At 41.0% G+C, this 17,550-nt stretch overlaps 2 protein-coding genes across 4 annotated transcripts; one reads left to right on the plus strand and one right to left on the minus strand.

Annotated features, from left to right (window-relative positions):
• The first annotated feature begins 2,711 nt into the window (after positions 1-2,711).
• LOC138948482 (ELAV-like protein 1) lies at positions 2,712-10,033 on the plus strand. 3 transcript variants are annotated; one of them, XM_070320035.1, is made up of 4 exons: positions 2,712-2,770; positions 4,445-4,516; positions 7,071-7,841; positions 8,716-10,033. In XM_070320035.1, the coding sequence occupies exons 3-4, from the start codon at positions 7,140-7,142 to the stop codon at positions 8,956-8,958; spliced, it is 945 nt and encodes a 314-aa protein (XP_070176136.1). In that variant the 5' UTR covers positions 2,712-2,770; positions 4,445-4,516; positions 7,071-7,139; the 3' UTR covers positions 8,959-10,033. The 3 variants fall into 3 exon arrangements, with proteins under 3 accessions (XP_070176136.1, XP_070176137.1, XP_070176138.1); XM_070320036.1 differs by lacking the exon at positions 4,445-4,516 and having other exon boundaries at positions 2,732-2,770; XM_070320037.1 differs by lacking the exon at positions 4,445-4,516 and having other exon boundaries at positions 2,745-2,770; positions 6,998-7,841.
• Positions 10,034-12,308: 2,275 nt separating this feature from the next.
• Positions 12,309-17,424, minus strand: LOC138948480 (torsin-1A-interacting protein 1-like). The gene is made up of 2 exons (XM_070320034.1): positions 17,278-17,424; positions 12,309-15,542 (listed from the first exon to the last, which is right to left on the minus strand). Exon 2 carries the CDS (start codon positions 15,539-15,541, stop codon positions 14,384-14,386), a length of 1,158 nt encoding a protein of 385 aa, XP_070176135.1. The 5' UTR covers position 15,542; positions 17,278-17,424; the 3' UTR covers positions 12,309-14,383.
• Positions 17,425-17,550: the final 126 nt, after the last annotated feature.

The following is a 17,550-nucleotide window of genomic DNA, read 5'->3' on the forward strand; positions in this document are numbered from 1 at the left end:
AAAGAAACGCATAGCTTGTAATATTTGGTTAATTTAGTTATATGGCTACAAGGATATCCACCAAACTGCAGAAAATGTTTATCTGGTCGTCGACCTTTCGTCCATTGCCACAAGTGAGCTCTGCACGTGACGCATGCGTTATCAGTGGCTACAATGTCAAAATTGCTCATTTGGCATGACCACTCGTCATGTAATCTCGTGAAACTCGGGGAATATTGAGCTCTCACCATGTCTTCCAAAACCCATAAAAGCGGATTGTTCGCCACAAAGAAATCAGACGACAATTCAGCGACGAAAGATGGCCCGATTGAGCAGAGAAGACCGCCAAATTGCATTGGGTCGTTTACAAGCAGGCCAAAGTCAAAGTGCAATCGCCAGGCACTTCCACGTGTCCCAGAGCACCATCAGTAGACTGTGGGTCAGGTTTCAAGCCACTGGCTCCGTTGCTGACTTGCCACGAGCGGGAAGACCAAGGGCGACAACTGCTGCTCACGTCCGCTTCATACGGCTCCGCCACCTCCGGAATCGTTTCCTGTCGGCCTCATCTTCTGTCCAGGCTCTCCCCGGGCCACACCGATTATCGGACCAGACCGTGCGGAACCGCCTGCATGAAGCTGGTTTGAGAGCTCGCAGACCTCACAGAGGAGCTGTCCTCACCCGCCGCCATCGCCAGAACCGAGTGCAGTGGGGCAACCAGCACCTTCGCTGGACCGTCCGGAATCACTGGAGACACGTGTGGTTCAGCGACGAGTCCTACTTCCTGCTCCAGCGACATGATGGTCGGAGGAGGGTCTACCGGAGAGTAAACGAACGTTACGCGCCCAACTGTGTGGATGAGGCACCCGTTCATGGTGGTGGAGGCGTCATGGTGTGGGGGGCGATCAATACCGCTGGAAGGAGCACCCTGGTGCACGTCCAAGGGCGCATAACTGCCCAGCGATACGTGGAGGAAATTCTGCGCCCACACGCCCTTCCTCTTCTGGCTGACCAGGATGCCATATTCCAGCAGGACAACGCTCGCCCGCATACAGCACGACTCACCACCCAGTTCCTCACCGACCACCATGTCCAGGTGCTTCCCTGGCCATCCATGTCGCCAGACATGAACCCGATAGAACACCTCTGGGATGAATTGGACAGACGTGTGCGCAGGCGAGAAGAAGCGCCGGCAAATCACCGCGATCTATTGCAGGCACTTCAGGAGGAGTGGGACACCATCCCACAGCAAGATATCCGGCATCTGATCCAGTCCATGCCCAGAAGGTGCCGGGCAGTTGTTGATGCTCAAGGCAGTCACACCCCCTACTGACTTGACAGCCTCGGCACCCAATCGTATTGATTGACTGATTGATTTGAAGATGCAAATGAACTGTGTGTGCATTCAACTGTGTCCATACCAAATTTCAAACAAATAATCTAAATATTGGATTTTCTGTTAATTTTTTCGAAAAATAAAACAAATTTGGCAAGTAGCAACTATGCGTTTCTTTTTTTGAACAGTATATATCTATAAATATATAGAGATAGATGACAGTGGATTTTTTGCGTGGCTATAAATTGATTCGACCTTTTCACTTTTACACTAAGGACAACTTATACGGGTGCAAGGAAAGCGTTCTGGACAGTGCAGTGACATTCTAAAAATAGTAACGTAGTAACGGGAATATGGATTGACGCCACACGAAGGAAGGGAGATAAACGCTGAAAACACTGGAGAAGATAAGGAAGAGTTACTGGGAATGGATCCAGAGAAAAATCGCTTCAGCGCTGCGCGCTGAGAGCACGTGTTGTAATATCTCATCGATGAGGTTGTGTCCGGGGTGTAGCTAGCTGAATACGGACTCCAAATTTGAAAAAGATCCACCGAGAACTTTGGCCGTGCATCGCGGACACACACACACACACACACACACACAGACAGACAGACAGACAGACACAAGTCGTATATATATATATATAGATAGATAGAAGCACAATCTATGGGTTACAGTTTTTTTTCTTGGTTCATTCCGGGTGTAACATGAAAAAAGTCACAGGGTTATTGCTGAAAAAATACTACAGCCAGGTAAAGTTGCGAAAGCAGACAAGGTCAAGGACAGTAAGCGTTCTTGATATCGTGTACAAATTAACTAACGATTCACTGAATTAATTTTTTATTTGTATTCATTCAATGAAATTATTTTATTTGATTTATCTTTATTTTCAAGTTGCATCTTGTTGGGTTGTCGTCGCGGTCGTCGTGGTTTTTTCCAGCGAGTGACACAACAGCCATGACTTTATGACTTTTCGTTGTGGATTTTGCGATTTTAATACAGAGATAAGTTGCAAATTGACCATGAGTCGCCGCGGTAATTATCAACATTGATTGGGTCTTTGAGAGTGAATGCTTACAATCGTTGTCCTCGGAAACACAAATCCAAAGCCGCGATGGTTCCACACATCAAACAATCAGCCTGATTGGCTTTTACTTTGACAATCCACGTTTCACCTGAAAGCTCAAACCCATTCACCACCTCGAGTTATTGCATGGGGAACATGAGATTTATTTCCCAGGTGTTTGTGAATGAAAACTCGTGAAAATGATGACAATGCTTGTTATCCACGGACTTTAGCGAGTTTTATCATTTCGCCACACGACCTTGTGTGTTTCATTTGCATAATTCGTGCCAGTGACCCCGCTTCCACTGTGAAAAATGGACCAACCGCATGTCGTCTCGCCAAAATGTGTGGCCTTGAACTTTCCTTTCCTCAATCAGACGCCATCTTGCAGGTTCGTACGCTCCCACGCGGTGTCTTATTAATTGTTTTGCTTCTCAGTTTTTCGTATTTACGAAAAATCAGACGTTATAAACCTAATCATAAAGTTACAGAGCACTTTGCGAAAGATATGTTGTATGCGATCACAGTACGAACGTTTTACTGTAGGAAGCGGGGAAGAGCGTAGCCGTACACGTGAGCCATTTCGACCGGCTTCGTTTCAAGGCGTGCGCTGAGGTGTCAAAAATTCAGAACAAAAAACAGGTCGATTTCCCGACAACCGTAACACAAATCTCCTTGAAAGTATAATAGCACGGATACTGTCTTTGTTTAATAAGAATACGTGTTGTGGATTTGTAATGCGACAATTGGAAACTTGAATGTAAATATCAGTCGTTTTGTTCTTATACATTCCAATCATTCTTGGTCCTGACTAACTGGCGAACAACGTAGATTTGGTTCGTGTTCTGTTAGTGTTACAATGAACGAGGTTCTGTGCCATTGAGACACGGTCGTGCAAATATGAGATGTGCATTGAATCTGTACAATGACTCTCAAGTCAATTAGCATGTCTTTGTTTTAAAAATTAAAGTTAGAAATAAATCGATCGAAGGGGAAATGCTCTGGAAATTGATACAGTTTGCACATGGATCCATTGATAAAGTTTGCTTAGGCCCTATTCAAGTTATTGATAAAATTTCCATCTCCAAATGTGGAACTAGAAGGTTGCACTTGCAGTTTTGGTCAGTTCAGGTCATATAATCATAATGTATACCGTACTTGAAGACTGGACTACGTAATGCACACCAACGCCATAGCAATTTTTTTTATGCAAACGCTTACTTTGGATAGTGTTCAGGGGTTGTTTCTAATACTGTAATAGGGCCAAAAAAAATAATAGGTGTGGTTACGGTAACATAGCCCAAATAAATAGGGTAGGAAGGTAGGCAATAACTTTTTTTTTTTTAAACTTTTTTTTCTAATGTGTACAAATTAAACCTACTTGACAGGGAAATAAGTGTGCGACTCGGGCGCTTTCGCTTTCATTGCGTTTTCTGCACTCGTTTACTTGTTTTTTTTGGTATTTTTTTGACAAATGTAATAAAAAGTTATAGGGTCGGCCCCCGAAAATAGGGTAGGTCGGGTTACCGTAACCACACCTATTTTTTTTTTAGGCCTAGTACTTTTCGGTATCTGAGCAGCTCTCGAGAGACATGCTCTTTGTTATGCTTCGAAAGCCGTGAGAACATCGGGCTTTGCAGCTCTCGCGAGATAGCCTTTCCACATGTTTTGCTATGCTTTGAAGTTTGCTGCGAGAGGTTATGAGAGCTTGCAATACCGATAGGGTCTGTTCAGTAGGCCTAATTGTAGTTAGTGATCGATAAACATGCAGAGGTCGAGGGCATGAAGTAAGTTTAATGCAGGAGTGTTATTGTCAAGCTCTAAAGTTACAAAGTTGCAGCTTTTTAATCCTGTTAAACACTGTTGTACAGTGTTACTGCAGTGCTAGTCTAGAAATTACTGTAGGTCTAGGTTTCTAACACTCTTTATTAGTCTTTAATTGGCAGTGGCATTTTACTTTATTGCAGCAGATTTTATTGATGCCTATGATATTTTAAATAGCAGTAGTATTGTTTTGTTTTATCATGATCATTATTGATAACATTTTCTTTTTTTTATGATACAGTTTTTTTCACTCGCGGAGAAGATCCCAAAGTTTCTTTTTTTTCCTGAAGAATCCCACTTATTACGGTTGGAGGTAAAACGGTATATTTTTTTCAATTGTTGATATTTATGCTTATTTTATTTCTGTTTATTTATTGACTGATCTTATTGCCTTATTTACCCCGTTTTCTTAGTCGTATGTATACATTTGTGTTTCTTTTAACATAGTTTTTACCTGTTGTATTTTTCTTACCTTCCATTCCAAGCTAAAAATCCTTGTTATTCCTCATTTTAACATTTGAGTTTATGGCATGCTTGTCTTTGATTTATGCTGAAAGTTTTTCACAAAACTGTGGGTTTGCTGAGCTTCATTCTAAAATTTTGGGTTGCCTTTTGTGACTTGTTTTACCTGTGTGCACATGAGACTTGATAGTGTTTGAGAGGTTGGTAAGATAGGTACCCTGGGTAGAGGTTGGTTAACTTTGGCCTGGAAACCAAGTATGGATGTCCGCTGCTTTTAGTTTTACTTTTAGAGGTTATAATAATAATAATAAGTGAGAATTTATATAGCGCAACATCATAACTTTACAATTATGCTCTTTGCGCTTGACACATTTAAATTTTAAAATTAAAACAGTCATACAAGCATTTTCATCTACATTCATAGTCAACAACGCTTAATTAAAAGCATACACCATCAAACATACATTAAAACAAATTCTTCCTCTAAGTCTAACTAAGTAATATAAACATGAATAAAATAGATGGTTAAAACAAGGAAATACCAGCTGAATACCCTTAATCAAACAGATCATGTTACCAACAATACTGAAAACAGCCCTAGATGTTTATATACATTATCACTAAAACAACAAATACACTACATGTAGCCTACTGATGGACTGAGAAAAACAAAATCAGGGGTTGTATTTCTTGAAGAGGTCAGGTGTGTTTTAAGTGCTCGTTTGAATGCTTGGGGTGACTGAGAGTGGCGGATGTGAAAGGGGAGAGAATTCCATTGTGTGGGTGCGCAGAAAGTAAAAGTGCGTTGTCTGTATGTTTTGGTTTTGGTGTGTGGATTGGTAAGGATGCGACAGTCAGAAGAGGCACGGAGTTGTCTTGCTGGAGAATAGACGGTGAGGAGTTCAGAGAAGTAAGCAGGAGACAAGCCAGAAAAGAAGTCAAAGCAGAGGGTGGACAGTTTGTATGTAGTCAATGCGGGCTTGAGTAGGTAACCAGTGCAGTGTGTGAAGAAGTGGTGTTGCGTGATCTTGTTTTCGTGCTTTGAGAATGAGGCGTGCTGCCGAGTTTTGGACTTTTTGTAATTTATACAGGAGGACAGCCAGAGAGAAGAGAGTTGCAGTAGTCAAGTTTAGAAAGAACAAAGGCACAGACAAGAGTGTTAGTTGTTTGAGAGGAGAATGTGTGGCGAATGGTGCTGATCTTACGAAGGTCAAAATAAGCTGCTCTACAGACTAAAGATATATGTTCAAGGGTCATGTCAGGTGAAAGGGTGAATCCAAGGTTTCTAGCTGATGGTGAGAAAAGAATGTCGGTGTTGCCTACTTGAACAGAAACAGGTTGGGGAGAGGGAAATGTAGTGTTCTTCTTTTTGCACAGTAAGACTTCAGTCTTATCATCATTCAGGCTTAAGTTATGGCAGGAGATCTGTGCTTAAAATTTAATTGGAGAAGAGAAGAAAACTGTTGGTGTTCGAGCTCTTTCCTTCATGGTTCACTGAGCTGAGACTTCCCTTCGTAGATCAGCCATGGCTTTAAACAAAAAAGTACAAATTTATATCACTTAGCTTTTGGTCATCTTAAATAAGTCAATGTCACACTCCAGGCAGATTTGTGGCAAAAAGAACCAGTTGTCACTGAAATAAAATGTTACTTCACTGATACAGCAATACTGATAATGTGATACTGATACACTGATGAGTAGCTCTTTTTGCCTGCCCCCCCCCCCCCCCCCCCTCTCCTTTCTTTAATCCGGAACTGCTGTTGGGGCTGTACAGTCATGATTCATTAGATAACATTTCACATTACCAACGTAGTGTTTTTTTTAAAAATTTTGACTACTAAACTTTGATTTTTGTCCCGTTTAAGTTCTTTAACATTTGTGGATAATGGCTGTCAAATATGTGCTGCCCATGCAAAGGAATGTCGGGCCCCTATGTCACGTATGTGTATAATTTGTCTTTTTTGTACCTTTTGTGTAAAAAGCATGTCTAGTTTCCTATCACTTATTTGTTTTATTTTTATTTTCCATTTTCATAGAGATCAGAAGCAGTCTTTTTAGTGTGACTTGACTGCACGGGCTTTGGGTGGGATGTTTTGATGGATTCAGGTGTTTTATGAGTCTTCTTAGTGCATATGTTTCTTCTCTATTAAGGGGAGGTAAGACTAAGAAAGGAGCCATTTAATCTTTGTTTTGATGCAGGATTTGTTTTAATTTGGAGACATAGCACAAAGATTGAAAAAGGGACCTCATGGCTTCGTCTTTCATCTCGGTTCTGATCACATCAATGTTTGACAGATGATTGCTATAATCCTGTCTCTGTTTTCTTTGCCAGGTTTTTATTTTCTTTTAAAGTTTTTTTGCGTTTGTTTTTTTTCTTTCTCCGCTACTTGCCATGGATTCCAAAGTGAAAACCAGCGCGTGGGTCCACCGGAAGAACTTCACCTTGAAACGACCTCCAGATCACCTTCAGCGACATGGACGACCAAACGATGCAGGGTATGGGCGAGGAGTCCCCCACCAACCTGATCATCAACTACCTTCCCCAGACCCTCACAGATGAAGAGTATCGCTCCATGTTCTTAAGCATCGGCCCTATCAAGTCGGCCAAAATCATCCGCGACAAAGCCACTGGCTACAGCTATGGCTTCGGCTTCGTCGACTACCAGCACGGGGCGGACGCGGACCGAGCCATCCAGACGCTGAACGGCCTGCAGCTGCAGAACAAGAGAATCAAGGTGGCCAAAGCGCGCATGGGTGGCGAAAACATCAAAGGGGCCAACCTCTACGTCCGTAATCTCCCCGTGGCCTGGACGGAGGAAGAGCTGAACAAACTGTTTGAGCCGTACGGCAAAATCATCCAGTCTCGCGTCCTGGTGGACCTGCAGACGGGCGTTTCCAAGAGGGTGGGGTTCGTTCTGTACAACACCAGGCCAGAGGCTGATGCGGCTATTCGCTCACTGAGCGGCACCACCCCTGAGGGTTGCACGGAGCCCATTCTCATCAAGTTTGCCGACGACAACTCCAAGAAGATGAAGCCTCCAAATGTGCAGTACGTCCCCACGCCCATGTTCCCAGGTCACGGGCCTGGCCCCATGCGTAACCAAGGCAACCGCTTCCGCTACAACCCCATGTCCGGGAACCAGTACATGCAGAACTCTGGGCTGAACGTCAACCAGGTGAGTGATCTTGTGCAATTTGTGTTGCTTAGAAACCTAAGTTTAATTTTATTATTGAAGGGCGAATCAGCTGCAGAGTATTCGCCTCTTTCATTGAACTGAAAGTATGCCAGTGCAAGCAAGTGATGTACTTGGGGAAAAGTGGTGGTCATGTAAACTACAACTGAAGTCCACTCCATGGGACAGTGACACAGTTTGCAAGATTCAATTGTAATTGTAATGGTTGTAGAAAACTATGAGAACCTGATTTGTGAAATAATAATTTGGTTTTGATAACAGATACTGGTCTTGAATGTCATATTCCCCTGAGTCGTGAACGACAAATCTTTTGCTTGCCGACAGTTGGGTGTACTAATTTGACCCAATACTTTGTGTTTTGCAGGGAGGTTTAACATGTTCTGCCAAGTCATCATATGCTTGCTTTCAATTTGACCGATTATTTTATTTTTTTTCTCCAGGGAGTGAGGGAGGTTACTCCATCGTTTGCTTGCTGACAATTTCAGGATTAATTCAATGTTTTACAGGAGGTTATGCCATCTTCTGCTTGCTGACAATTTCACCAATTAATTTTATGTTTTGCAGGGAGGTAAAGCAATCTTCTCCTATATGCCATCAGTTGTTGGACAGCTGCACTTTAAACTTGATCAATTACTTTGCAGACAGGTTATGCCATCTGCTTAGTTTTTTAAGATACGTTAAGCCATCTTCCCCGACCTACTGGTGACAGCACCCGACAGAAATGCATGGAGAAGGGTCTCTGCCTCCTCAGCCCTCATGTCCCCCCGACGACTGTCCCAGTCAGGGGATTGATGATGATGATGAAAGCCATCTTTTGCTTGCTGACAATTTCACCGTTTGATTTAATGTTTTGCAGGGAGGTTACGCCATCTTCTGCTACAACATCGGCCAGAATGCGACGGAGCGCACCCTGTGGCAGCTGTTCTCGCCCTTTGGGACGGTGCAGAAGGTCAACGTCATCATGGAGCCTGGCAAGGGCATCTGCAAAGGTTACGGCTTCGTCACCATGACCAACTTCCAGGAAGCCCAGAACGCCATCAACCATCTCCATGGTTTTTACTTCCAGGGACGCCCCCTACAGGTGTCCTTCAAGACGTAAATGTCTTGACCCCTTCTGGTCCTCCTCTTCTCACCACTTCACCGCCATTTTATCACTGACCACCAATTCATCGTTAACGAAGGTTTAGTCCAGTGACAGTTGGGTATCGGTTCTAAACAACTGCTGCATTGTAGAGTAGGAAACAAATCTTGGGCATTAGGGTGGACGTTTCTACTAGTAAACAGATAAGTTTATGATGTTGCTGATTTTGTATGAAGCAAACTAGTGAACTCTTTCTTGGTTAGTGTCACTTTTGTGTACGATGCGAGAAAATTATTCTTTGGAATATAGGTAGTGTGAAAAAACAAACATTCGCTGCCAAAAGTGAGATTAAAACCATTTGCTGGCTGGTCTTACTTTCATTCTTTGATCAGTTTGACGGTGACATTTTTGTGTCGGAATTCTAGTAATTAATTTCATGAGCACATCGTTCATCATGATTTAATTTCCTTTTTACGGTTCATTGACATTTTACTGATCATAATTATACTTTTCTTGCAGTCCTGAGTCTAGACTGTTATTGTTTTTGTGTTTTTTTCTTCAATACTAGCACGTTTTTTATTCTGCATTTGCTTTCCGTTACTTATCTTTGTGACTATACATGCTTATCTTCTTGGTGTTTTTTCGTGTAGTCACTTTTTTTTTCCAGTAGTGGTTTTAATGACTGGACAGTTTGAGTTTATAACAAAATCAACCGTTTTTATGTCCAATTTACCTCCCTGTATGGTGCAACTTTTTAGTTTTCGCTATATTAGTGAGAAGTCTATTGTGAGTGGGACCAATTTAACAGTAGGCCCAGGAAGTGCTTGCATGAGAATGGAGAAAGTGTTGTTTCACTAATGTTTTTCTTCTTCTTTAAAATCCTTTGATGAAAGGTTGGCGAAAATCCGCAGGAAAAAGACTGATGTACAGTGAACCCCCCCCACCATTAAGTTTTTTTCCCTTGTGTTCTTATGTTAATTGTTGGTTACAATGTGCTTCAAAAAAGAAGCTGAGCAGATTTGGGCTGGACGGTGTTGCAGATTTCGATGAAATCGGCGTACTGAGAGTTCGAGTAAAATACAAGAAAAAAGGAGTAGATTTTGTGGTGTGTTTTTTTTTTTTTACTGAACTGTGGTCTGTGTGTGAATACTGTATGCCTGTGATGCTGTGCAACTTAAAACCATGTGTGCTAAAAAAAACAAAACCACCAAGAATGGTTGCAGCAAAACAAAAACATGCTCAGCTGTTTTGAGCTATTCAAACAGCTCCATACGCAACAAAAATTCGCATCGAGCAAAATAATGTGAATGCAGCTGAAGTGATCAATTGAAATGCAACATGTGCATTACTTGCAAGTTTCGCCTCAGAAATTTGTCTTGGACTCCTACAGTATTATAGTAACACCATCTCACTAGTACGCTCAATGATTCTGGGTCATGTGAGGAAACTTGGTTTTGGCAGCTTTAGTTTGATGTTGCTATATTAAAAGAAAAGGGACTATACATGAGCGTCGATTTAATACTGTTCATTTCTGTTGATGTTGAATGGCTGCAACTAGACGAAGGTACACATTTAAAAAGAGTATGCAGGAAAATATCTAATTGTTCTGCAGTACAAAACTGATGGATGAATTTTTGTTTCTAATGCATTCCTTACCAATGTATCCCAAACAACGTTGCAAATTTTTGATTAGTGCTTTTGTGAACAAGAAACAATTGACAAGTGGCTCTATCCCATCTCACCCCTTTCCCCGTCGCGATATAACCCTTCGTGGTTGAAAACGACGTTAAACACCAAATAAAGAAAGAAAGATCCCAAACAAAGAAATGAATTAGAATTGCATTTTCCTTGTCAGTTTGCAACATATGCACAGTATCGACAATCGTGCGTCTACCTCTGTAGTTGTGCAGTCCAGGATGGTTCTCGTATATTTATAATAAAACAAATAATGTGTCCCTAATTTATCTTGCAACAAAAATTCATCCATTAGTTTTATACTGCAAACCAAAACGGCATCTCTTGAATGGTCACACTGAATCATTACTAGCAAGGTCAAATATCTGTTGAGCATCCCACATTCATTTATCAACATGCAGGGCAGTTATGGTAGTCAGTAAGTACAACAGCGTTATCTGAAATGTAAGGCCTTACCAATAGACGATTTTTGAAAAAAACTCTGTCAGGTCTGTAGAGGTTACCCTTGTCTAGCAAAATCTCTTACAAATATTGGACGTGCCAATCACTAGCGAAGGAAACTCGTGCAATTTCTCTTATATTTCAAACCCCTGCTGAAGGGTTTTTATTAGTCAAAAATGGCACTAAATAGTATTTATAACCTACAGCTTTGCTCACTAAAAATAATTTCAGTAAAATTGGGAGATGTCAGAATCCTACCTCTAATGTTGAGACACTTTGTTTTGATCCCAAGGGTGTCTAGATGTCTTTCATCACAGGTGCCCCTGTATCCACACTGCATACATCACACATGCAATTCTTTTTTAGTGTGGTTATCCCTGTACAGTGGAACCCCTCTTTAAAGACTCCCCAATTAAGACCTTCCTTTGAAGACCCTGTTTTCGAAGACCTGTTCATATTCTCTGTAAAAATGACCCCCATTTTAAGACTCTCTCCTTTTTAAGACCTGATTTTCTTAGATTTTTGGAGGTCTTAAAACGGGGGTTCCATTGTACTCAGGATGGAAGACGGTTCCAAACATAATAATCACTGAACAAGAGCCGCAGACTCTACACTTAACTTGTCCTATTTCGAATTAATGACCTTAGACAGACATTTGATTTGCAAGGCACTGAATTAACCATTTTATGCAATAACGTTGCGTGATGACGGTGGAGCACAGTTCAACTTCAACAACCATGCACATTATAATTTTAGTGTGTGACACAAGAAGTATATATACTAGATGAATACCCGCTTCGCCGGGAAGAAGTAGAGCCGAATACCCGGCTTTGCCGGGTACGAAGGAATGGAGATAAACGTGCAAAACACTGGAGAAGATAAGGAAGAGTTACTGGGAATGGATGTACAGAAAAATGAAAATCATTTCAGCGCTGTGAGCACGTGTTGAAAATTTTCATCGACCAGATTGTGTTTTGGGTCTACCTGAATATGCCCACCAAATTTGAAGCAGATCCATCGAGAACTTTGGCCGTGCATCGCGAAGTGACCGACAGACAGACAGACACAGACAAGCCGTATATAGATATAGATATATGTCTAATACATTGTATCTTTTCCTGGGAAACCTAATTGTCAGTGACCATCTCAAGTATGTACACAGAACACACACACACAACGCACACCGAGTACTGAGCATTCTGTGGAGACAAAAATCAATCAATCAATCAATATGAGGCTTATATCGCGCGTATTCCGTGGGTACAGTTCTAAGCGCAGGGATTTATTTTTTTATTTAATAATATATGTAATAATCAGTGGAGTCGTGCGAGTGTGATCACATTCAGATATATCTCATATCTTTCAACTAATCTTTATTCTGCGTAAATTATAGCTCAGCAAATTTGCAAAAATATGTTATGGCAAAAATACATTCCAGTTGTATTTTATTCAGACAATGGCATTTTCTAAACAAGTATAGAGCTAGACTTTGTGTTTACATGTATGTACAGCTTCAAGAGACCGATAGGTGACTTTTGCAACAATAGAGGAACAATAATATTCTACAAAACATTTACTTGCTCCTGCAAAAAACTATGAATTCAGATACTGTATAGTAACTGGGTAAATATCAACATGCAAGCACAAACTGTAAAATTCTCAAAATGAAAAGTACCAAACTATGAGTACCAAGTTCCTTAAAAAAAATAGTAGAAAATAAATATGTCGCATATAATTTGCTCAACTCATTGCTGGAAAGTACTGAACAAGTCTTCCCCAATATCAACCAACAATTCATGAACCCAATGGAGGAGAAAACGAATGAATGACACCAGATACTGTTGTTTATGGAAGGGATAAATCAAGGGCAACTATCCATGATTTCTTCCCACAGACTGTTTCTAATTCACAGCAACCAGCATCACAATGGTCTGACTTCCGGGTCAGGCTAATTGCTTAAATGTAACATTTTTCACGTGCCAGCTTATTTTAGCCAGAAGAAATATCACTGTGCGGAATTGGTCTTGTTTCGCACCATCCTCATTCCTGTGCAAATCACTTAAAGTTGACCCCCTAATGACTGATCAAATTTTCTTTCTCTTTCAAAAAGAAGTTGTTCAGCACCTGTGGTGGAAAAACTACTGACACTTGGAAGATAAAATACTGCATCATAACTAAGCACAACACTGCATTCAGCCATTCTACACACTTCCTTATTTTTACACACCCTTCAATTGATTGCATAAGAAAAACAAGCCGCATATAAGCCGCCATATTCCTCTCTAGCAGAAGAACTGACACACTATCAAAACGCATGTAATGATAGATTCAACTCCTGCATTAAGTTCATACAAATCAATGTAATCTATTCAACAAAAGGAAAAACATCCCACAATCAGCACTCGAATATTAAGATATCTGTTTGAAAAAAAAAGTGGCAGAGAATAGAAGTAAATATATGTATTATATATCCCAATAAGAAAAGTCAAAACATGATGTTCATGGGGACTGATAACAGTGTACACTTATATTATGCAGAACGAAGAGAACAAATCATTGTACAATATGTGACCACCAGTAGAATATAAACCTTAATTGAGCAGTTGAGAATATTTTTTCTATCCTACCTGAAAATATGTACAATATGCATGCCAATACAAGAGAATGGAGACAAGGTCATTTATGTTCTTGTTAATTGTTTGAAAATCAACACAGCAAGAGTAAACCATTTTCTAAAACAAAATCCTGTCTGTACAATACTAGTGACGTTGACAAGCTTGTGAAATACACCCTAATGCATGCACACACGCACACAGATACTTGAGTGGTTACTTCCCCTTATTTGCCATACATAAACATATTTCCCCCCTCGCTCTCTCTTTCACAAGCTTGAAAAGTTACTCTCCATTTGAATAATTTGTAAACTTTCATCAAACTGACTTTCTGTGCCAACAAGCTCCATTCACCAAAGAGAGAAGAATAAATGCGACATCCTACTTGCACAGCCACAGAGATAGATTTTGGGTATAAATGCTCAAAATGCATGTCCCTACAATTACAAACCTTTACCCATCCCTAATGACTATACTATAGAAAAACAAAATCTGAAGAAAAGTTGAAACAAAAGTAGTAACCAGTGTTTCAAGATCTGCCTATAGACAGATAAAGGTACTCAATTTTCAGTGCACATCAATCTGAGAATAAGTTTTGCCTGGAAATTGAACGCTATAAATTTTTTACTTAATGATGTGATTCGGGATACACATGTATAAGCTGAATGAACAGGCCCAACTCTGTACGTGTTACATTACTGCTTCGACTCTGACACCAAAGCAACATTATTAGCCACGCGACTGAGCAGCGCTCCCACTTTGTCTTCCGTCAGATCGGCCGTCCACAAGTCTCTCAACACAGCTTCTGCGGCCTTGGAATTATCTACAGCACTTTCTACAAACAACCCCAAGATCAACATAGCGTTCTTGTACGGAGCGTTGTCACCATCACAGTAACCATGGAGAAGCAAGGCAGCATTTGGTTCCAGCGTTTCAAGATGGTTAACCACGACAGCATCATGGGAATGCTCCAACTTCTCTCGCAGCCAGTTATCCAGCTCCAGTTTTTGTGAATCTGATTTCACCTTGCCAGGATGGGTGGTCAAGTTGAGCGAAGCTGCAAGGTGGGATGATGTCTGGCCGCGGAGGGTGCTTTCGAAGGCTTCGGCGACAGCTTGAGCGATGCTTGCTGCCAAAGCTGCGTTACTTTTCTTTGCCACCATCAGTAAAATCGCAGGGTAGGTGGACTGCCGGTCTGAATCCAGAACATGCTTGGCTGAAGCTGTGACAACTTTCCAGAATCGTTCGCTTTGTCCTGGAAATTTCCCTTTCAGTTCATCCATTTTCTGTAAAAATTCAAGAAAACTGACTGGCTTATTCTGAAGGCCAGATATTTGCTCAGTTTTGGAGACAAGTCTGTTGGAGATCAAATACACCAGCAACAATACAATGGCCACAACACAAAACCACTGCCAGAAGGAGTAAACTTTCTCTTTGTCTTTCTTCCCTTGAGAAGACGAGGATTCTAAGGAATGCCGCCTAACCCCTGACAGTCTTTGTGATGAAACCTCTGGCGATGAGCGTGGAGAACGTTCACCACCACCAGGGCTTCCCGATGGTAAAGGTGGATAGAGCTTCTTATACTTTCCCCCTTCACTACTTTCAGAGGGTGAAGTACCGGGATGATAGTCGAAAGATTCGCTGGCCGTGGTGGACAAAGCTGAGGAGTTGTAGTCTCTATCACTGATGTAGCTGTCATCAGACTGTGCTCTGTGGCTGGTATTGCGGGCTCCCCGTTGTCGTGGTGACCGGGTCTCCTCTTCCTCAGAATCCTCCTCCTCCTCCTCTTCTTCTTCCTTGTATGGGCTGCGTTTTGGTGGATTCCTCCTCAGGTTATATGGGCTGCGTGACATCCTGAAAAGAGCAAAGTTCTCACTGTTAGTGTTACTTATAGTAACGAGGAAGAGTGTTAATGCGTTGACGTGTATAGAGGCAAAATAATATTCTCTGAACATGATTTCTATCCACCTCTCCTGATTACCTACTTGAACCAGCTTGGAGTTGGAGGGCAAACAGCACATATCAGCAGCTCTGACAAGAAAAGATAGTGTGCTGAAAAAGGTGCTCAAACAATGAGCTATGATATTGTCAACCACTCATTGTTTTGCCTTCAGCGCACGGCTTGCGACAGCAATCCGGTGAGGTGGATCAAAAGGTATCAACTCATCACATCAAAACCCAGTCGATTCCAATTCAATTGATCAAATTCATGATGATTGCTAGGTACAATCTTGTTGTATAGCGAAGCAAGTCTAAATACATCGTAAGAGAATATTTACAGTAGCTTGTGATTGTGAGTTTTTTAATATAGCCTGTGATTGTGAAATTTTTATTTATCTGCTTATACACCAAACCAAAATTGCAATTTCCTGCGTACACCATATTTACTGGACACGTTTGGCTTTCTTTAGAAATGTTCGTTCTCTTGAAGAAGAGATGATCTTCATGGCTTTTTATAAGACACAACTCTCTGCCCTCATGTCATAATCCTAGTGATCTGGTAATGAGACTGACATGATGGTTCGGGTCACTCCTATGACTTTAGAATGTTCAGGAAACCTTCAGTTCCACAAAACAGGAACAGAAGAGAATTTGAACCAAAAAGTGTTCATTACTACATATGTGTGTGTAAAGATACTTAAGTTACACATCAAAATTGTAGCGGACATTTGACACTAGCAAAAGAAGCATTGCTTGCAAACATTAGATTCAAACTTCCCTTCTGCGCCATTATAATATAATATACTGGCGCAGAAGGGAAGTTTGAGGTAATCTTGAACTTTAGTGTGTTAAATTCATAGCTCAGAAATCAGAGGCATTTAAGTCTCCAAATTTGTAGAACCTGCACTTGTAATTATAACAAGTCATTTTAGATCCCTTTGAAGTTACGGAATGAACTCCGATGAACTGTACGATTGCATTTTGTTTACATGGGTCAAAGAAGGAATTATCCGTATGATCGGACAAGGGAGACAACTCTTTCGTGTAAATGATGTCCCATGGTTGACAACGTATGCCATTTTCTGTGCATTTTCATAACACAACCACATTAATTAATTATGCTTAAGTTTGGAGCTCAATCCGTCAATTAATTTCACGACAAATGTTCGTTGGCTTGCTTAGCCTACATGGATTGTATCAAAAATAAGTCAAAAATGTCACTGGATTCTGAGCTATGAATTTAACACGCTAAAGTTCAAGATTACCAAGTTTGAATCTAATGTTTGCAAGCAATGCTTCTTTTATGATTTTATCAGTCTGTAGTTGTTTGCCTTTTTTTTATCATCCAGTGTTTATCTGGAGAATTTTTGAAAGTATTAAGTATTCCTGATGTAAATGTGAGGGCAAAGTCGAAATAGATTCCCGAAATGAAATTTTGTTGCAAAAACAAAAGTGTGTCCTGTGAGTGTGAAGTCTTACGAGTTACGTTGCACTTACAAGTTACAGCTATTTACAGTTTGCAAGGAACGCCTCCAAAACCAAAAGTACCAATTCTTGGTATCAGCTGATTAGGCTAGTTCAAGATAAAATAATCCAGTCTAACAAACGTTGTGCGGACGCAAACTGTCAGTGCATTGCAAGACTTTACCTGGCAGAAAGCAGCAAACAGTTGACAGACAAATCAAATGGAGTTTGGAGAGAAGCCGACGCCGGAAGTTGGAACCAAGTGCCAGCGATGCAAACAGGGTTATTCCCCTTCCATGAAATATGTTTAGTTTCGCGTTCTCCGACACAAATTACTTGACATTCTGTTGAAAGCAAATTACATGTACCAGAATAAGATTTATTTTTGTTGTTTTAACTGAGTTGTTATTCGACCGGTTTTCTTGTCCGGGTCAGTCGTGTGTTGATTTTTTTTTTT

Source organism: Littorina saxatilis, linkage group LG15 (genome assembly GCF_037325665.1).
Source record: "Littorina saxatilis isolate snail1 linkage group LG15, US_GU_Lsax_2.0, whole genome shotgun sequence".
NCBI classification, from domain to species: Eukaryota; Metazoa; Mollusca; class Gastropoda; order Littorinimorpha; family Littorinidae; genus Littorina; species Littorina saxatilis.

Coding starts and splice junctions, on each gene's coding strand:
- LOC138948482 (XM_070320035.1), top strand. CDS start 7,140: ATGGACGACCAAACGATGCAGGGTATGGGCGAGGAGTCCCCCACCAAC. Junction 7,842..8,715: donor CTGGGCTGAACGTCAACCAG/GTGAGTGATCTT, acceptor AATGTTTTGCAG/GGAGGTTACGCCATCTTCTG.
- LOC138948480 (XM_070320034.1), bottom strand. CDS start 15,541: ATGTCACGCAGCCCATATAACCTGAGGAGGAATCCACCAAAACGCAGC.